The sequence below is a fragment of the Drosophila virilis genome, chromosome 5, assembly GCF_030788295.1.
Source record: "Drosophila virilis strain 15010-1051.87 chromosome 5, Dvir_AGI_RSII-ME, whole genome shotgun sequence".
NCBI lineage: Eukaryota > Metazoa > Arthropoda > Insecta > Diptera > Drosophilidae > Drosophila > Drosophila virilis.
This window is the reverse complement of record NC_091547.1, coordinates 19,083,890-19,105,185: the sequence shown is the minus strand read 5'-3', so window position 1 is coordinate 19,105,185 and position 21,296 is coordinate 19,083,890. Positions and strand designations below refer to the sequence as shown.

The 21,296-nt window shown below is 41.3% G+C and overlaps 2 protein-coding genes across 3 annotated transcripts; both read left to right on the top strand.

Moving 5' to 3' along the window:
* The first annotated feature begins 621 nt into the window (after positions 1 to 621).
* LOC6626001 (gastrin/cholecystokinin type B receptor) lies at positions 622 to 3,035 on the top strand. Its single transcript, XM_070209977.1, has 3 exons — positions 622 to 930; positions 984 to 1,286; positions 1,951 to 3,035. The coding sequence occupies exons 1-3, from the start codon at positions 637 to 639 to the stop codon at positions 2,824 to 2,826; spliced, it is 1,473 nt and encodes a 490-aa protein (XP_070066078.1). The 5' UTR covers positions 622 to 636; the 3' UTR covers positions 2,827 to 3,035.
* A 680-nt stretch (positions 3,036 to 3,715) lies between these two features.
* LOC6626002 (sphingomyelin phosphodiesterase) lies at positions 3,716 to 13,167 on the top strand. Of its 2 annotated transcripts, none has more exons than XM_002049409.4 (8): positions 3,716 to 4,155; positions 9,211 to 9,384; positions 9,449 to 10,751; positions 10,823 to 11,031; positions 11,358 to 11,437; positions 11,579 to 11,793; positions 11,869 to 12,054; positions 12,597 to 13,167. In XM_002049409.4, the coding sequence occupies exons 2-8, from the start codon at positions 9,294 to 9,296 to the stop codon at positions 12,652 to 12,654; spliced, it is 2,142 nt and encodes a 713-aa protein (XP_002049445.2). In that variant the 5' UTR covers positions 3,716 to 4,155; positions 9,211 to 9,293; the 3' UTR covers positions 12,655 to 13,167. The 2 variants fall into 2 exon arrangements, with proteins under 2 accessions (XP_002049445.2, XP_015029771.1); XM_015174285.3 differs by lacking the exon at positions 12,597 to 13,167 and adding an exon at positions 12,283 to 12,549.
* Positions 13,168 to 21,296: the final 8,129 nt, after the last annotated feature.

The window sequence follows — 21,296 nt, the reverse complement described above, 5'->3', positions numbered from 1 at the left end:
AAATGTTCGGATCTTATAAATAATCTAAGCATAGGGGAATGTAAGGATAGATTGATCATTATCATAAATAATAATAAATATAAAAGGACTTGAATATATTTTATCAAATATACGTTTGTTCAAAGGCTGGATTTACTCAGTCGATGCCTAGTTATTAAGGCTAATGGCTTATTATTTAGTTAAGTAATATTCGTGCAGACCTTTGTGATTTAGCTCTGCGGCCTTTAAAGGGCAGTTATTTATGGTGCGAACCAACCCAATGATCCACAGCTTATACAAAGTCTATAATGAGGTATTTTTATGTGTATATATTCTAGCCACACTTATCTGACAGATGACGCGCTTCCAGTGCGCTGTGAACCGTGGTCAATCGCCCGACGGCGCATCGCGTGTGGGTTCAGCCGATAGCAATCAAATGCGCAGCTAAGCGATTGATAAGGCCCGGCGATATCTGGCGATAATCTTAGCTACACGTTAAACGTACATCGGTAGCAGCTGACAGGCGGCAGGCGGCAGGTGGCAGGTGGCAGGTGGCACAAGTGAATATTCAATATTCCTTCAGTCACATCAAAGTCGCTCAGGTCGTCGCACGAGCAATTCGAAATATTGTTGCATACTTTTGGGGCGCGCGTTTAAATGGCATTGCGATCGCTGATCATCGACACAGACGACTTATATCCGATAGTGATCGCAAGTGATCTGTGCCAAATACATGACACACCACGTTACATATTCATGGCGCTGGTCACGGTGCTCTTCCTGTGCACCTTTGTGGGCAACGTGAGCGCTTTGTATGTGAACACCAGACGCAAACTGCGTCCTTTTTTTCGTGCCTGCCTCATCTCGCTGGCCTGCAGCGATCTGATCTATTGCGTCAACTTTACCACCTCCAACACTGCCATGTTCAATGCGGAATATCTGGAGTATTGGGTGGGCTACATGCTTTTTGTGTGAAGCTTAATCTTAACTGTGTGCTCTTACAGATTCTCGGCCCGTTCATGTGCAACTTTGTGCCGTTTGTCAACACTACAACTGTGCTGTGCAGCAGTTTTATGCTGGTGGCCATTGCCCTGGATCGCTATATGGCCATTAGACGTGCTGCGATTGGCATTTGGAATCCAGGCTTTGTATTCTGCGGCGTTTGCATTGCTGGCATTTGGCTAGCCTGCATGGCCGCCGCGGTGCCTCTTTTCTTCATCTATACCCCGATCCAGGTCTATATACAGAACACGGATGAGCTGCTGATCAGCGAACTGGACCAGGCTACCATGTGCGTGGGCAGACGGGTGAGTTGCAACTGCTTAACAGCACCAAATAGGGCTTGAATGCAGCTTTAGCACAAATATGTAAGTCTTATGGAATTTCCTTAGTCGTGTTTAAAAACTTGCTAATCTCTGAGATACTTGTAAGACTTGCAGTTTGCTAATGCTTTAATTTGACACTCTATTGTAACACTGCGAGCTGTAAGCTATAGGGTCAGGTACTATGATTTGTGGAGGCAATCATAATTTGACAATCATTGTTGACATAAAGAGTAAAAGCTATAGAAAGGAAATTAACATTCTCGAACGAATACTTTCCACGTAGTAGAGTGAAACATAGGTGAAAAACAGCGTATAACACTTGTGTACAAACTATTTAAAAGTGAGTTTAAATCCAAACCAAACTTTTGTGCTCAAAAACCTATAACGCTGCATTTTACAAGTTTTCCAAGAGATTATCAGTTAGACAGTCTGTCATTCAGTCAATTAATTTTATATATAGCAAGAACCAGAAGAGCTCTATTTAACGGACGAGCACTCGAAATAGCTAATTAATTTCAGGAATTCCATAAGCCCATTCACACATATCCGTTATCTTGAGCTGCATACTAGCCCTTACATGCTGTTGACATGTGTTTCCTATCTTATCGGGCAAACAATTTGCATTTCTGTTCATGTGTTTGCACAGACCCAAATTGGAATCTATAATAGTGTGTCGCTCAGCCTCGTCTTTGTGCCCTGCATTGTGGCGTTCGTTTTTCTCAATGCGACCATTGCGCGGCAGCTGTGGCAGCTACGTCACCAGCAGCGCAACCTGCAACAGCAGCAGCAGCAGCAGAGGGAGCAGGACCAGCCGCGCTTTGTTCACCTGCTAAACAAGCCAGAGACAACGTATGCCATGATGACTGCCTTCAGTGTGGCTGCCTCCTTTGACATGAGCACTGCACAGTTGACGGGGCTGCCGCCTCCGCTGCCGCTGCCACTGCCGGAGAAGCTGAGTCCCGCGGCAGCGGCACGTGTGGCACGCCATCGTCGCATGGTGCGCGTGGTGCTGCTGATGATGGGCGCGTTTATGTGCCTGCGCCTGCCCGCCTGGACCTTTCTGCTGATGCGAGTGTATGGCTCCTTCTCCTCGCCTGTGTCCTGGCTGTTCTACTTTAGCTTTGGCTTGCTCAACTTGACCAGTTGTGCACTGAATCCACTGTTCTACACCTTTCTGCCGCAGACCATTCGAGTGCTGTCCAAGCTCAAGCGTGCGCTAAGCCGGCTGCTCTGCTGCCGACGGGCATCCAAGTTGGAGTCGGATGCGACTATGCCCCAGGAAACTGCCGAGCGGGCCAGGCGTTGTCTCTGCTGTGGCCTGCAGGTCACCTGGCGCTGCCATCTGAAGTCCCCACCGGCAGCAGCCGGAAGCGTCGTAACCCAGACTGTGGCAGTTATCGAAGCGCCCTCCGCTGCCAGCAGCCTGCCACCGGTTGGTCACTGCAAGGACGACTACAAGGACCTCGCCATCTACAATGAGAACTCGCTGCAGACAACTGCTTCAATGAAATCCTCCCGCTGAGAGTGCGTTATCAATCATTCATCGCCTGATGGCAATTATGGAATTGATCAATATAAGGCAACGATTTGTTGTTATTGTTGACTGCGCTGATCAGTGTCACAGTTCACGCGTTTACTGATAGGCTTCAACGTGAATTTGTCTTTGACTTGTATGTGCACATATATGCGTATGTTTGTATATAGATTGTAAATAAAGCTACAGTAAAAACACAGACTATGATTTTCATACATTATATATGCACACATATTATGATAATTATCATCGAGTTCTCAAAAACTGGCAATGTTTTACTTGTGTGAAATATAACCTTAAACTATTTGTGATGAATGAGTCATGGAGTACATTTTATATCTGCCAGCTCAGCATTCATACTATACACAATACTCTTTATCTGATATTCCTCAGACTTGCATGGATTAACATATATCTGTGAGAATTTGTAGTATCAAAAAAACTAGAATTTTTATTTTAATATTTAATTTTTTTTAATAAAATATAAAACAGAATTGCTTAACATTGTTTTTAATAAGAAATTAGAGCAATTTTCAATTTTTGTAATGCATTGCAAAACACATGTTTATTATACGTCAATAACAATATAATTAATTAAATGTCGTGCATATACAGAAGTATTTAACATTAAAACAATTTCCGTTCTTAAACAATAGCTCTGGACTTGTTTCAAGATAAGCATCAGTCTAATTAATGTCAAAAATTGCTGAAGCGAACGATTTATTACGCTCCTATTGTGAATTTAATTCAATGAGCGTAACGAAAGCTTATGCTCACACCTTACTCTCTCACTCTCTTTTACACTCACTGTGAACAGCTGTTTGGCGCTCGCAAGCTTGACTCAAAAGCTTCGTCAGTTTTGTTACTGTTGCTCAGTTGTTGACGGCGTTTCGTGCTGAGCAGTTGGCTTGAAGTTTTGTCTGGCGGAGACGGCGCGAGGTAAAGACCGTATACCGATAAAAGGCAGCCAATCGGGTGAAATCTACGCAACAACAACAGCAACAACAACGGGTCGTGTCTTCTTTAATCAATGTTCGCCGTTCGGCATTTCAACGCATGCCAAAAGTGTACGAAAATTAGTGAGAAAATTGTAAAATAAATAATACCAAGTCAAACAAAGCGAAATGTAAATAAATGAGGCCAAGCGATAAAAGAGAGTCGCGAATTATGGCACACACCCGCTTATAAATAGCCAAGCGGCCACAAAGGAAACGAAAAGTACCAAAACAAAATCAAAGCAACAAGAACAAAGCGCTGCAAGAGAACGAAAGTTCACAGTGTTGAAATCCAACCAAAATAAAATTCAATTTGTGACAGGTAAAAGCAACAATTAAATTTAACTGAACCATTTCTGTAAGCATAAGCCTTAACCCAGTCAAAACACAAACCAGTTGCGTTTGTTACACATTTCGTCAGTGTTGGAAAAAAACAACATGATCAAAAAAAAACATGTTCGCGCATTTCACTTGACCAATACCCGTTGTCGCAGCCGTACGCATGCGCAACTGTCGGACCGTAGCTTGGCAGCTTTGGTTTGCAAAATCTGAATTACGGTATGCCGACGCCGACGCTGACGCTGACGCTGACGCTGACGACGTTGTCAAAGCTGTTAATGCACCTGTTTCACTTTTCTTCTTTAGCTGTCAAGCAACCGTATTGTTTGGGCCTGGCATTCTAAAGCTTCCTCGCGCCCTCTCTCTCTCTCGCACTGCGCACTCTTTCAGCCAATTGCCGTTTGTCATGCAGCGCGCGCCATACGCAAGACTTCTTTGGGCCTGGTTACGCAGCGCTTTCATTTGTTTTAGCCGCCTTTGGCATTTCGGCCAGTCTTTTATTTTCTGTCTTCTGTTTTCCGTTTCTGTTTCTGTTTCTATATCAATCGTGAGTTACATACAACTCTTTCGGTAGCCGCATACTTAATTAGCTAATGCTTACTAAAATCAAATATATTTACATGTATGTATATTTGGCTTGAATATAGGCCGCCAGCCAGGGCCAAGTTTAAGACTCACACACTATAAATATATAAATCTGCTAAAAAAATAATAAAATCCAGAATAAATATATGGTCACACTGTAGACTGTGCTTTGTACGTGACTGCAATTTGTTTAATTTGAAATAACGTGCGGTATGTCGACTATTGTGAGTAATTCTCTTAAATAGAAACTTTAATCTTTAATCAGTTAACCTCATTATGCGATACATTTACATGTAGTTGTTTGTATTACTAACGCATTAGCTTGAAGAAATTGAATCTCTTTTTATAAGCTTCCTGGATTCCAAGGTGCCCAAGTTAGAAATAAAAAAATTATAATTAAGAAATAAATTAACTGAAAGCAGTTGTAGTAAATTTTTCAAATTCCTATAAATATTAAACAAATAAATAAACTAATAAATAAATAAAAATAATATTCTTAAAATAAAATATAGCATATATATTTTAAATTTGTTGTCTTATATTTTAGCAATTTTTGTTGTACATGATTTAAAATTGATTATTCTCTTAATAATATATATATATATACATATATATCGAACTAGTGTCTGCTTCATCCTTTATTATTTCTTATTACATTTTTTTTCAAAACAATTAATGCGAAATCTTAAACATCTTTGCCTGGTGTATAATTATGAACTTCAAGCTTTTCAATAATATTTTGATATACCTTGATACTTAATATCTTTCTTTACAAATGGAAAACTTTATTATGTGTTATGCATTCCCACACCGTGAAAATCACTTTCATTTTTTCTGGCTCTTAATAATTATAAAACATGAAAATTTTGTGACAAGCAGCGTGACGACTGCACCGTTATTTAATAGTAACAGCAACAACAACAACAACAACAGCAACAACAAAAACAACAACAAATGCCAGCTGCATAATCGTTGGACAAGTCAGCGACTGGAACTGGGCTGTGTTTGGTATTTAGCACATTTCTCCAAAATATATTTTATAAAATTAAAAAAAAAAATATAATTTCTAAAGAAAGTGAAAGTTTTTTTTGTGTATTTTTCTTTTTGGGCGCGCACAAACTGTTCGATTGCGTTGCGGTCTTTGTTGTTGTTGTTGTTGCTGTTGCTGTGGGCCAAATGGTTTTTTGAATAATTGCCTAGCCCCAGGGCGCGTGCATTGAATAAACAATGAAAAGGTTAAAAGGGAGCGAGCGTGCGACCAAGAGGGGGGGGGGGGGAGGGGCAAGCAAGCTGCACATATGTCAAATATGCTTTTGGTCGCGGAGCTTTATTTGGCTTAACCTCAAAAACCCAACACTCAGCTTAACGCCCTAACCTTGCCCAAAAACTTCACATCAAACTAGTTTGGTCTTGATTTTTGCTGAGGAATGGTGAGAAGGGAGGGGGGGTTGGTAAACGGGGTTCGTTTTTCCCAGCGCCCATTGAACTCGGCTTTGTGTTTGCGTTTGTTTTGCCGCAGACACTTTCGATTTTCGCACAAAACGAAATCACAAATCTGAAAAGCATGAAAACACAATTTACAATAAAAGTCGCCGCATTTTTATTTTTTCCTTCTTTTTTTTATTTTTGTTTTTGCGGACCCTACTATTTATTTCTTATTACACGCCATCCCATTGACGATTTCTCTCCGCGTCTTGAAGTCTTCGCGTAGGGGCCAATGTACCAGCAGCCCATGCGCCGCACCTCTCTCTGTCTCTCTCTTGGCCCACACACCATACTCCCGGACAGCTGTCCCCACTACCCGGCTACCCCTTGGAGGGAGGACGTCTCTAGCGACGTCTGGTCTTCTGTTTGGCCGGCATGCCAATTGCCAATTACCATGCGAGTGCGCAAATGTGCTGCGCGGCATTGAGACGCGCCGTCAAGTCGACACCCGTCGCTGGCACCCCGTGACCCCTCTGTGAAGCCCCTGCCCCCAACCGGGCAGTGCCAGCAGCGAGTCGGTGACTACATTGAAATTATGCATAATGGGCTCGCACAATAAACACACAAATGGTCTTAAGGTTATACGACAGATGCCACAAAAAAAAAAAATAAAATGAAAAAAAAAACAGAAGCAAACAAATCAATTTCTATAGCGTCTATTCGTATTTTTTTTATCGGGGGTGTCATGTGATACTCACACGAGATATTATCAAAGTCATTTTGTGTCTTGGAAAAAAACAGAAAATTAATTTTATGATATTTCATACACATATCATAATAAAATGTATTTGTCTGCTTTTAACCAAGTTTTTAATTTATATACATTTAAAAATAATACAATTTACAAAAGAAATTTATGTTCGTCATCAGGTGCATGAAATTCTGGAAACTATGTTTAAGCAGCAAATAGTTAAATATGATACTTGATATTCTTATATAATATTTTTTTGCCACGCTTAATATTTCTGAGAGTTTTATGAATCCGCAGCGGGATCTGAATGCAAATCGAAAATCCACAACTTACTTAAATATTCTGCAACTTTAAAAACAAGCCGCTAAATGTTAAGAAATCTATTATTACTATTAAAACATCCCATTTATTAATAAATTCGTAATTACATATATTTATTTCGCAATAACCAAAACATTGTAAACCTTCGGCTATACGAAGTCCGAGACATTGTATTTATGTGCATGAAGTGACTGTACATTTGTTTATTTACAATCAATTCTCGGTTTTCGATTTTGTCATAATTTGAATGAAGTTGATTTCAAGACTCAAATCTAATTATGCCTAGCTAATAAGTTGAGATAACAAAAGCTTGTTTAATTTGTGATTCCAATTATTACAGAATAAGTTCTAGCTATACTTTTTGTCCATGTTTGTGTTGCGCATACGCCCGGTTAGCCCGTTTGTTAGCTAAAACATTGCTAATTCCTAATTCCTCGCTGCTTGTTGGGGGTTGGCTTCAGCATCAATATGTCAATTTTTGGACATTGTACGTGCATCCACAGTTTGACAGCACTTAAAAACTCGTTAACTGTAAAATGTCAGCCATGTTTAAGCACCCACAACACAGCAGACAACAGCATTCAGCCATGTCACATGGAGTCTGTGCGAGTGTGTGTGCGGGTGTGTGGATGCAGTCAACTGTTAATGGCCATTAGAGGCAACTGCAACTGCAACTGCTGCACGTTTGTGTTTAACTAGCGTGATTTATGGGATATTCGTTTGTTTATCTGTGACTGTTGCTCTCATTTTTATTGTTTTTGGTGTTTATTTTGGCTCGTTTGAGTCAACAAATGCCCAGCCTTAACTTATCCATCTAATTTACAGCTGGCCAAGATTGACATATTTTTTTCTGCTGATGCTGTTTTTGCCTTTATCAGCTTCATTGGGCACCTTCTTTCCGCTATTCCTCATGGGTCTCAGTTTGTTGATCTCTGGATGCTTTAACAATTTTATTTTTCAGCTCGCCACAAGTAAATATTTGTCAAAAGCCCTTATCAGCCAAATGATTTATATTACTTGCCTTTATTATTGAAACGTACATGATAAGCGTGCTTTTGAAATCTGGCAGTTAGAAATGGAAAACAATAACAATTCTTAAAAAATATAAAACACAAACGGCTGTGACTCCATTGATTGAAACACTTTACTCTGAGAAACAAGAGCTGTTCAAAAAATGTTCAAATGGCAGTTCCTAGGCCTGGTCTTCGCTCTTAGCATGTCGCATGCGCAAAGTCCGCCTATGGGCTTAGTCGGCATAAAAAAATTATTATAGCAGGCAAATCTATTTGTAATTTTAGTTTAAGCATAACTTTTGGCTTAATACTTGCAGCTACGGGCAGGTTTGATAAAGAACTAGCTGGCTTCCTTGGTTTTTCTCGACTTCATTGAAAGTTTCTCTTATCTTGCCATAACTTCTTATTAGTTCGCTTTTATATGCCGGCTTTTATCCTTTCTATATTGTTAATAACTCTTGTATAACTTTTTTATACCGCTTGCATACATCTCTTAGCCTTAAATTATAAATGGCCAGGTGTGGCTTGCATAAACTGGTTTTCACTTCAGTAAATTCAAGCTTCGAGCATTTCCATAGTATTTGCAAGTTTTCGATTTGCCCATATAATAAAAAAAAAACGGTTTTGTTTACAGGCTCGCAAGTCCATAAAAATTGAAAAAACAAATTGAAAACGATTTCGACTTAATTTATGCTGTGCCCAAAATATGTCTTGCCAGAGTCGAAGAATGTGAAGAACGTGAATTGTCACGACGTAATAATATTGATGACTGCACAATAAACAAGGGCACATACAAATGCACACATTTATGTATATATAAATATATATGTATTTATTTATAATATATCCCATGCTTGACAACATTTATAAACAAGTTGAACATAATAATGACTGTTCATATTTCCTTTTGATTTGGTTTTTGTGTAACGCACGCAAAATGTAGGTCAAGTGGCTGGCTACCTGGCCGAGACGGGACGCAGTGGTGGTGCTGGTGGTGCTGGCGGTGCTGGTGGCAGCGCCACAATTATGACACAGGCCATGCCCCAACGGAGATCGAGCCGGCAAATCTGCTGGCTCATTGCGACACTTGTCGTGGCAGGGCTTACAGCTAGCGAAGGTAAGCAATGAAACCCATGCAGCCGAGTAGAAAGTTCTAACTTTGTATATGCCACGCCTTTCAGCTCTACCCTTTCTGTACACAAACGCGCGGACGCCCATCAACTGGACGCAGCCGGAGCTGGACGATTGGCAGGTGGAGGTGCAGCCGCGCAGCATATTGCCGCACGTGGAGCTGAAGCGTCATGCGAATCGAACCAATAGCCAGCCCGCCGATAGCGATGCGGAGTTTCTGGAACGTTTGCGGGCCCTGCGCCAAAATCGCACCTCGCCGCGCATGCTGTGGTACGATGCAGCCGCCGGCGATGGCCTCACCTATCCGCCTTTCGTGGACAAGGCTCTGAAACTGTTCAATCTAAAGCAGGTGGCCTTCGAGATTGAGAACAGCGTTCTGTCCAAGGTGTCCTGCACGGCGTGCAAGGCGGGCGCCGGCCTGCTGCAGCACTACATCAAGTCCGGCAAGACGGATGCGGAGCTCATGAAAATGATTGCCCAGTACTGCACTAATCTGAGCATACAGAGCCCGCGCGTCTGCGAGGGCGTTGCCCAGCTCTTTGGCAGCGAGGTCATCTATGTGCTGCAGCGCGTTAATCTGGGACCCGATGAGCTGTGCAGCTTCATCATTGGCGACGGCTGCGGCGATGTCTATAATCCCTATCACGAGTGGGAGGTCGTCTTTCCGCCGGTGCCCAAGCCGCCGCGACTCTCGGAGCTGCCCATGCCGCTAGAGGCGGCGCCGTTCTTTAAGGTGCTTCACATCTCCGATACCCACTACGATCCGCACTATGTTGAGGGCGCTAATGCGGACTGCAATGAGCCGCTTTGCTGCCGCCTGAGCAGCGGTCGCCCCGCCAATCCTAATGCGGCGGCAGGCAAGTGGGGGGATTACCGCAAATGTGACACGCCCAAGCGCACCGTGGACAATATGCTGGAGCACATAGCCGAGACCCACAAGGATATTGACTATATACTCTGGACGGGTGATCTGCCACCGCACGATGTCTGGAATCAGACGAAACAGGAGAATCTGGAGATAATCAAGGAGACAGTCAAACAAATGACTGAGAAATTCCCCGGCGTGCCCATCTTCCCGGCGCTGGGCAATCACGAGAGCGCGCCGGTCAACAGTTTTCCGCCACCCTATGTCAACCAGGTGGACATCTCCATCAATTGGCTCTACGATGAGCTTGACGTCCAGTGGCGTCGCTGGCTGCCGCAGAGCGTGTCCCACACGGTGCGTCGTGGCGCCTTCTACTCGGTGCTGGTGCGTCCCGGCTTTCGCATCATTTCGCTCAACATGAACTATTGCAACAACAAGAACTGGTGGCTGTTGCTCAACTCCACAGATCCCGCCACGGAGCTGCAATGGTCAGTCAACTAACAGAGATTTCCAGTCCAAAACAGTCCACTAACATCTAATCCATCTCTTTTGCTTTTAGGTTCATCTACGAGCTGCAGAGCGCTGAGTTCTCCAATGAGAAGGTCCATGTCATTGGCCACATACCGCCTGGTCATTCGGATTGCCTGAAGGTCTGGTCCCGCAACTTCTACAAGATCATTTCGCGCTATGAGAGCACCATTACCGCTCAGTTCTATGGACATACGCACTTTGATGAGTTTGAAATGTTCTACGATCCACATGATTTGAGTATGTTTTTCGGCTTTTATTACTATTTATAAATTACTTAAGACACATTATTCTTAAATTACTTTAGGCATTTTTTAATCATTAAACTTAAAATTAAGCTCATCTTTCAATGTTAAATAGCATTTTCCAAGGCTCTTCTTTTTGTAATCTCTACAAGGATATTAAATCTTCCTTTAAGTTTAATCTTAAACAATTTTTATCTGTACCCAACACTGAATGCTTCTCATACGAACATAATTTCCTTTGATTTTTACGATTCTTTTTGATAATTTTGCTCTCATCCCATATTTTTACTTTATTAACATAAAATTGTTTTTAAATTCTAGCGCATTCAAATAGCATTGCCTATATCGGACCTTCCGTATCGCCCTATTACGATCTGAATCCAGGCTATCGCATTTACTATGTAAGTTAAAGGGAAACCACACAAAATGACGACAATTCTATCTACCTCTTAAATACAACATGAAATATTGAAAAATAATTTTTATAACATTTTCAAAGTAGAAACTTTGTCAGCTATAAATCTAACACCATTAATTTTTAGGTGGACGGTGATCACGATACAACGACACGTCTGGTCATTGACCATGAATCCTGGATAATGAATCTGAAGGAGGCCAATCTATATGGATATCCGATCTGGTACAAGCTATATACGGCCAGAGCTGCGTACAATATGAAGGCGCTGCGGCCCAGCGATTGGAACAAGCTGCTCAACGATCTTACCGACAATCAGGAACTGTTCGAGATGTACTACAAGTAAGCCAACAGTCTGGCAGAGGCCCGTGATTGTTCCTCAGTATTAAAAATGTGCATATTTTTGATGTTCATTAGAAATTACTGGAAAAACTCGCCGGCGCGACCCACTTGCGATGCGGAGTGCAAGAAGCGCATGTTGTGCGACTGCAAGAGCGGACGCTCACACGATCGTCGCCATTTCTGTGCGGATGTGGAGTCCAAGATCGATGAGGGCTCCTCGAAGTCCTGGAAGAATTGGCTCTATCGCGGACTCAGCAATTCGTATGTATCGTAGTTGTCGCTGTTTGTTCTATTTGTTGTACAATTGTTGGTGCTGGTTTGCGAACACTTTGTGCTCATTTGTGTCCAATTGTTCCATTGTAATTGTTGTTGCTTTTGTAGTTGTACACACACACACACACACACACGCACACATACTGTCTCATATAATTGCAAATAATTTCACACACTTTTATTCTCTCTGGTTTGGGCACACATGCATACAAACAGCGGGGATGAGAACAACGTGGAGCCGGAGAGCACAAATCACACAAATGACTGGGAATTTTTGGATGTGGTTTATGGTACATATGGTTGAGGTCAAAACGACAAATTGTAAATATTATCGACGAATAAATATAAGTATTTATGTTTAAGCACTGACTAAAGGGGCTGCTGGTGATTTTTTGTAAACCTTTAATTAATGTAAATTAATATATTTGACAACATTAATATTATTAACATTTGACAATAAACATTACAAGATTTTAACCTTAACCCGCACACATGCTTCCGGTTTGTTTGTGCCTATGTTTCTATCACAGCTATAGCCTGATTTCGTCCATCACCTACCTGCCCAAGTATCTGCTGAGCTATGGCTGAGCTGCCTTTCGGCCATGTCAACGAGTCAACTGCAAGTCAAAGTGCATCGAATCAGTGCAAATTTAAACGCCTACGTAATAAGTTTACTATGTGATAATTAGTGCATAGACTAAATTAGATACGTATATGTTTACTCTAAGGTTTACTCCACGCACGTCACAATGCACCTGCCCCTGCCCCTGCTCCTGACCGTGCCACAGCCATGCAGCTAGCAGCTGCTACCCGGACAGAGCCGCATCCGCATAGCTAACTTTTCTCACATCTAAACTGAGTCAATGAACAATAGTCATTAAATTAGTCGAATCATCGTCATTGTCGTCGTTGTTGTCGCCGTTAAGTGGGCGTGGCAGTTGCCACAGCGGCCAGCCCAGTGGGCTGATAGCGTCACTCGCCCGTTGTAGGCAACACAATATAACCCGTTGAACAAATAACTTAATAGTCCTTTAGACTTAATTAACGTAAGCTTCTAGTACGTAAATAAAGTGCAATTATTTTAATGAGATTATAAATATATTCCATCAGTTTTATTATGTATATCAAATACCTTAAATAACAATAATGTTTTATTATTATTTTGCGTTCTTTGTTTATAAATGGATTTCTAAACCTAACGCTTCTTTTAAAACGAAAGCAGTGTTGTAAAATTATATTTTTATTGGCGCTCAACAGCTCTGTTGCGTAACAGTTGCGCGAGTGCAGCAACAGAGCCTTAACAGTAACAGCTGTTTTAGTATTAGTAAGCGTCTGTTGAGTTACTTAACAGAAGTTTGCCGCGGCGAATAAGTTGCGCGCCAAAAGTCACAAGGCGAATTCGGAGGTGACTTCACATTTAAAAACTATGGTGAATATTTTATTTTAACGGTTATTCTCAACGAAGTGTATTGAAGAATATTTGATAAGATAATTCTATTTAACAAATATAGATGAAAACAAGATAGATAAGCTTTCTTAACGTCGACTATGAAATACCCTTACATTTTATCTAAGTTCGTAATTGCTAAGTTTGCTTACAATATCTTAAAAAACGGAATATTTTCTCATACATTATTCACTATATTTTGCTTATATATGCGGATCACGGTGAAACTTATAAATGACAGACTTATGAGTATATCTTGATAAACTACAAGTTTGTTTATATGAGAAATTAATTTTCGGTCTAATATTCCTATGGTAGCTGTTTGATATAGTAGGCCGATCCGGCAAACTTTCACATCTTCAAGAAAGGCGCATCTATGGCATAATTTATCAACATTTTCAACTAAAATTCTGTAAGGGTATTCAATCTTCAACAATCTGCAGATATTACTTCTTTCTTATATGTAATTCCACTGTAGATGTGTTTGAATTGTAAATTGTGCCGATTTCTGATAACCTGCATGGCCTCTTGGCTGTTCATTCAAGCGGCCAAGACAAGGTTAAGTCCTAAGTCAGAGACAACTGCTGCTGCTGTGTGTGTGTGTGTGAGTGTGTGTGTGTGTGTGTGTGTGTGTGTGTGGAAGAACACATGCATTATCTGTCTTATTAGGTACATTTACAATGCACACTTTCAGCTCACAGTTAATTTGCGATGGCAAACAGAATGGCGGCAAGGACAAAGCCAATGGGCCAACACTATTAGACCACAATGCAAATCCTTTGTGATTGCTTCAGCTAACGAGAAGCCCAGGCCCGCACCCACACACGCAGCAAGCTTAGCAAAAGGACCGTCAGGAATCAGGTTTCAAGTTGTTGTTGTTTTTATTGTTGCTGCTGTTGTTGTGTCAACCCGCTGCTTGAGTTGCGTGCGTGTTTTCCCGCATTGTAGATAAGACACGCAACGCAGCGCAGTCGACGTTGGCGTCGGCGTCAGTGACGACGTCATCACCTTGTGCCTGCCAATGCATGAGTGGGCGCACTGCATATGTGTGTGTGTGGGAGTGGGAGTGGGAGTGTGTGTGGGAGTGTGTGCTTGGCCTGTGCCCCGCCAGCTTGTCATTATCCCTTTGCCACGCACACACACACACACAAACAGACACGCTGAGCAAGCAAAACAATTCCGTTTACATTTCCCACAATTCTCACACCCTAGCACACATACACACATTCAGTTTCGTGTATGTGTGTGTGTGTGTGGCGTGCGCCGCTTTTTGCTTTGCATACTTTTTGGGGCGCCGCTGCTGGGAACCGCACACATGTGCGACAAACAAACAAACAAACAACAACAATGAAATGCGTGCAAATTTTTAGAAAAATATACAAACACACATCAGCTCAGAGTCGGGCATTATCTCATGCAGCAGGCGGCTGGCACAGAACGATGCCGCTTAAATGGCGCTTAACATATTTGGTTTTTTCCCGTTTTTGTTGTTGTCAACATTGTTTGTCCTGTTTGCTTGATTGTTGTTGCTGCTGCCACGATGAAAAATAAATTTGCGATTCGACAAAGCACCAGAGCTCACACACATACACACACACACACACACACACGGACACTCTTATATGTTAACCCATTACTAGCAATAGTTTAAGGGATTTTCAATTTTCTGAAACGAACTTTAACCAGTTTCAGTTATCGTTGGTTCGGATTATGGTCAAAAAGGATTTATTGCCTTTGTGAAATGCTTTACAGTTTCCAAAAACGTTTCAATTTGTGATATTTAGAAATTCTTATTCAGCTTCAGCATGAACCATCGTTAGAAATAAAATATATATAAAACAGAATAAGTTATCGATTATCGGAAACAAACAATGCTGATCTAGAATATATATACTTTATGGTGTCGGAGATGCTTCCTTCTGCCTGTTACATACATTTGGATTTCGCACAAATACAATATACCCTTATACCCATTTTTAATGGGTTCAGGGTATAATCATCGAAAAAGTTTCGATTTTCGCACCGACCTCTATTTTGAAAAAAAGCGTGATGTAACCCCTTGCCATTTTGTCGGCTTGGGTCAAAATTTTGAATTAAGCACTTATGATAAAAAACGGAACTTAAATAGCATTACACAAAAAAGTCGCAATAGCCATGCCAGGAAACCAGTATTTTAAACGTTCGTGCTTCCTAAAGAGTTTCGAAATTATGCAACACTGTGTTTCGTTCTTTTGACAATTCTCTGCCTTTTTCGAAAAAGTAGATAAACATCGCAGTTCTCAACACTGTCTCGATGGCTCAACCACTAACCATACAATGCTCAACTTCACAAGAAAAGAAGCTCTTGGCGTTAAGCAACACTGTGTTTGGCTGCTGTTGCTGCTTGGCAATGATAAATTGTGTGATTTTAGGACAATAACACACAAATACGTAATAATTATATATTTTAATGGCTTTCTTATATTTACTTAATCTAACCATGTGTTTTAGCTTATTCTGATGCTGTCAATGGGTTAATGTGCATGTAGAATCGAGTTTTGGGATCTAATTTGAATGCCGTAACACGTTTTTAAATAAATGAACGCATTAATTATTTTAGTACACATAAATCGCTAAGCTGTCGATGTCGCTTTCAATGTTTTTCCACTCTTGAAACGCCCACTTGCCACCCTTAACACACACGCAGACACACACACACTCTTCCACACATTTTTATTAGCTACGCATAATTGCTGCGGCAATAAAGTTGCTGCTGTTGTTGTTGTTGCTGCTGCTGTTGCTGCTGCTGCTGCTGCTGTTGCTGTTGCTCCCAGCTCGGACATGGAACATTGTGCCGCGCGTGACCCGACAACATAACGACATTTAAGTGGCCACCACAGCTGCGGGCAGTGCAAGGGCGGTCTGAGCGTGGGTGTGGGCATGATGGGCGTGGCTTAACCATGTTTGGCAACATGTTACAAAAAATTGATGCGACGGTTGTTGTTGCTGTCGTTGTTGCTGCAGCTGCACACACACTATTTATGGCTGGCAAAAAACCTTGTCAAATATTTGCCAAAATTTATTGACGACCCCATGTACCCATAGCGTATGCTCAACGCCTTAAAGCCCCGCTTCCGCCTAGAGCCAATGTTGCTGCCAGCATCAGTAGCCACAGCAGCAGCAGCAGCAGCAGCAGCAGCAGCAAGAATCAATCCCTTCATCCCGCTGGGCGACAGCACTGCGCTGCATTTGATAGCTGAGTGAGCAGCAGCAACTGTCATTGTTGTTACCCGTGTAAAACGCAAAAGAAAATTATATTTAATTACTCAAGCAAAAGCATGACAACTGCAAATGTCGACAGTCCAACGGGCGCCCGTAGGCGAACGGGGCGGATGCGGAGGCGGCCTGGGGTGCGGACTGTCAGCTTGTCAGCAGCAGGCGCCAATGCCGAGCGGCTGGTCAGTTCTTTATTTTCTGTCGTTGTTTTTCCTTTTCTGTTAAATTTATATTTAAATTGTGCAAATAAATATGCTTGAATCTGAGCTGGCACTGAAAAGCGAGCAGCGAGAAGCGAGCAGCAGTGCAAGCAGCCGCTGCAGTTGGCAGCGCTGTCAGCAGCTAAACAAAAGCCACACACAAAAATATGGCAACACAAGAGCAGGAGTCTACTGCTGGCTGGCGTGTATTAGCGTGAGAGTGGGTGTGTGCGCTGCTTTTTTTTTTTGAAAAAACACCCAAAGCCTTCAGCTGTGGTTGCTGGGGTAAGGTCAGTCCAAACTGGTTGGCTGAGTCAAGTGTTAACCAACTTTCAAAGTGCAGATAAGATAACCTTGGAGGCTTCTCGAGTCTTATCTGAAGCATAAAACAATTATCAACTTTAACAACATATTAAAAAATTTATTAATAAGTTGTTAATGATGAGATTTTGTATAGATTTTTGATTACTCAGCCTTAGACTATACAAATATAAAGTTTAGGGCTTGACATATAAGCAATACTCTTGTAAAAAATTTATTTTAATTTTGAAAGTTTACTAAATACAAGTTTGACCAATCTTTCCTGTGAGAATTATATTTATATGATAAAGTTATAAATAAAGAAATATATATATGAAAGTTATCTGATCCGGCCGAAAACATCTGCGAAAAAATAATCTGTTGATTATTTATTATAAAGTTAGTTTTAAAGTTATTATTAACACTTAGGGTTAGCAGTTAGCTACATATCGGTTAAGCACTGACAAACAATTCTAACCGTTAAAACAAAGCTTAGGTAGATTTCGGATCCTTTTCAACGAACCGACTTAGGTGGCTATTTTTGCTTCCCAGAGATATGCCTCAGTCTAGGCATAGTATGTATATCTGAGATTTATGATATAGTATGCACTTTGAGGAATTAAATATAACGGCTCTTGGCAGCTTGTCAGATGACTTGCGACAGCGGGAGTTATGTGGGTTCAGTTTATTGTATAATTCTAAGCACACACCCGCATAAGCTCATACACACACAAACATACACATGTATTTGCTGTGGCGTAGTCAGAGCCCAACTGCACAATTCATCAATAAAGTCGCCTCGGAATACAATGCTAATCTCAGGCTTTGAGTTAACGTTCGTGTCCCTGTCCAGTTGCACAGATCCATTCGAGATGTCTCAATTGTTCACATGTTGTGCTCATACCCACGCCCACCTTTAGTGAAACCGCAAGGCACAAACGAGAGCTGGGTGGAAGTGAAAGAAGAAGCAGCCGTAGCTGACTCCTAGTTTATGTAGAGCAGAAAAAAATCTCAGCTGCAAATGACTTGTATGCCATTGAGATAAACCCAAATTTATTTATTTTTGCCATAAACTCGCAAAAGGACTTTTGGCTTGCCATTGTTGGCTAGTCGCATGTGTGTACGTGTATAGGTGTGTGTGTGTGTGTTGTTGGCATTTTGTATTTGTATTTGTATTTGAGCTTTCAACAGCGACAACAACAACAACAGCAACAATGGACGTTGCCAACTAACTACAATTCCGTAGGCAATTAATTTAGCTGAAAAAGCCAAAAATACAAAACACACTCACACATGCACACACGCACACACTCACACACACACACACACGTGGCAAAAATATAAAATGGCGCAGGAGCGGCGCAGTTGCTGGCGTCGTCGTCAGAAAAAACCAGCAGCAACAGCAGCAGCAGCGAAAAATAAAAGAAAACTTGAATGGAAATTCAATTGAGTGACATGAAAATGGAATTTTTCATATTTTGCTGCTGCTGCTGCTGCTGCTGATGTTGAGGCTGTTGTTGCTGCTGCACAGCAACTGCTGCTGCTTCTGCTGCGGCAGAGGCAAAGAGAAGTGAAACGTTTTGGCTGCCAGGCACATCACAAACACAATTTGCTGTTGTTGCTGCTGCTGCTGTTAGCCGCAATAATAGTAAAAACAACAACAATAAGCTAGCTAGCAGCAGCAGCAGCAACAACAACAACAGCAGCAGCAGCAACAGCAGCAATTCGCTCTGAATCTCTTTCCCTTCAACTTCCTCTCTCTCGCTTGCTATGTGCTTTCCCCCCAAAAAAAACGTTTGCGTCTGACATTTTCATAATTAGGTATTCAAAATCTTTAATAACGGTTACTCTTGCTGCCGCTGTTGCTGCCAGTTGCCATTGCTGCTGTCGCTGCTGCTGCTGCTGCTGCTGTTGTTGCTGCTGCTGCTGCTGATTATGTTGTTGTTGTAGCTCAAGCTGTTGCTCAACCCACACTCAGACATACACACACTCACTCACACACACATACACATCCTGCTTAAACGCTTTTTGTTGTCCTTGCATTTAGTTTTGTTTCTTGTTGTTCCCACAAGTTTTTTGTGTCTGTGGGGCACAACTCGCAGCAGCATCGAAATGTTGCCTGATGCTTTTTGGCCAACTTGCTTTTGGTTAACCGAACGTCTGTCTATCGCAACTGGCAGCTGATTGGGCAAGGCGCAGTCAGCCGAATCTGAATCGCCTTTGTATATTGCAGCTAGTTGACAGCTTCGATTTTGTAGCCGAAACACTGTCAAAATGCTCTAAGCACGATTAGGCCATTCAGTTCTGGCTTATCTTTGCCAAAACTAAAGTATACTCTGTTTTGTTATAACAAAAATGTCTACCCGTTTATTAGATTATTTCACTTCTCTAGAACAATGTGGATAAACTATTCTTATGCCGAGAACAGAGAGGGGAATAGTGAAAGAGGGAAATAGAAAGAGCTTTGCCTAAAACCGAGTATTAGTAGATTGTTTCTAGCTGATCTTGAATCTTAAATAATCGATTATTTCTCACTGATAGGCAATAAAATATATCAAGAACTATTTTTAACTGTTATCTGTAATTTATTTTGTAGGATTGTAAATCCCACATTTTATTTACACTTTTTATCTTATCTAAGATTAAGCTTATCTGCGAATCTTATAGCTGAATCAAATAAAAATCAAGAGCAAGTAGTGTAGTTAAGAAAAGCGGCGCTCATTACGTGTATAAATATGAATGCTGTCCGTTTGCTAGATCCAAGCGAAAGGAGCTGAGAAAAATTCTGCCTGGTTTTGGCCTTGTCAAATACTCAGCTTTGTCCGCACTTCAGTTGCCGTCAGCGGCAGAAGCAGCAGCAGCCGAAGACGCGGCCACATTCATGACAGCCATCTCAACGTTTCCCTTTTAACATCAAGGAGCACAAAACAAACAGCGTGTCCAAGCCTGGACGGCGCCTGGCTCGAGCTGGTTAAAGGATACGACAACTTCAGCGCCTGTCACTGACGGTGACAATTTTTGCGCGTCTTCTTGGACAGGCCAACCGCTGTGCTATGCTGCACAGGACCACAGGACATTGGCTATTTGTAATACTGAGTCCTGTCATTGCAATTGTTATTTAAATGATATTGTTTTACTCAACTCATTTTAGACATTGTAAGTAAAGAGGCAGATGGCGAGTTCCGATCCCAAGCTTGAATTAAATCTGTGCTGTGGTGTGCGAAGTATTTCTTTCTTTGTTTTTATCAATTTTAAGATTTAATCATTTTTTAATTAATAATTAAATAATGTGATATAGTTAAATTTATTATTATTATTTAATCAGCGCAAATCAGTTATTGTTAGCCGTGGATGATTATCGTTAAAGATACGCATTAAATATGCATATAATAAAAGTTCTTATCTCACGAACTGAGCATATTTGTGTGCGAGCCTTCCGTTGACCAAATCTTTTCGTACTCGAACCAGTGTACCTGCCATTAGTCATGGTGCCCAATCTTGGACTTTTCCACTTGACTGCCACTTGAATTCCGAGCAGTAAACGCAAGCGTTATTAATTCATAAGTGTGTTATTTAGAAGCGGTCTTCACAGATAAAAACTGGGAAATACCTTTCAATCATGAAACGTTTGCAATTTATGGGAAATCATTGTTGATGTATTTTCCATATTCATATCGATAAAACTTTCTGATGACATAATACCAGACTTCCCGACTGCCTTGACTAGCAGCGATTTTTGCCAAACTTAGCTCCCATTCGAAAAATCTAATTAGACAATATATCAGACATTAACCTACAATCGATAACAGCCGTTTCGTGGAAAATTAGATAAGCGCTTATTGATTTATAGGCTGATTGTTCATATCGGAACCAAACAGTAAAATATGCCGCTTTCACCACCCAGTTAAAATGTCATAAGAGAATAATTATATAGAATTATCTTTATGGTATTGTTTATATTATATTACTGAGAAAAATACTTCCTCAACACTTATTCCGTGTACCTCTATGCATATAAGTGTGTTTGT

Bases quoted from the DNA above. Each gene is read 5' to 3' on its own strand.
- LOC6626002 (XM_015174285.3), top strand. From the start codon at position 9,294: ATGACACAGGCCATGCCCCAACGGAGATCGAGCCGGCAAATCTGCTGG. The intron at 9,385-9,448 runs GTAAGCAATGAA...CACGCCTTTCAG, and splicing joins AGGGCTTACAGCTAGCGAAG to CTCTACCCTTTCTGTACACA. The intron at 11,794-11,868 runs GTAAGCCAACAG...GATGTTCATTAG, and splicing joins CTGTTCGAGATGTACTACAA to AAATTACTGGAAAAACTCGC.
- LOC6626001 (XM_070209977.1), top strand. From the start codon at position 637: ATGGCATTGCGATCGCTGATCATCGACACAGACGACTTATATCCGATA. The intron at 931-983 runs GTGGGCTACATG...GTGCTCTTACAG, and splicing joins CGGAATATCTGGAGTATTGG to ATTCTCGGCCCGTTCATGTG. The intron at 1,287-1,950 runs GTGAGTTGCAAC...GTGTTTGCACAG, and splicing joins CCATGTGCGTGGGCAGACGG to ACCCAAATTGGAATCTATAA.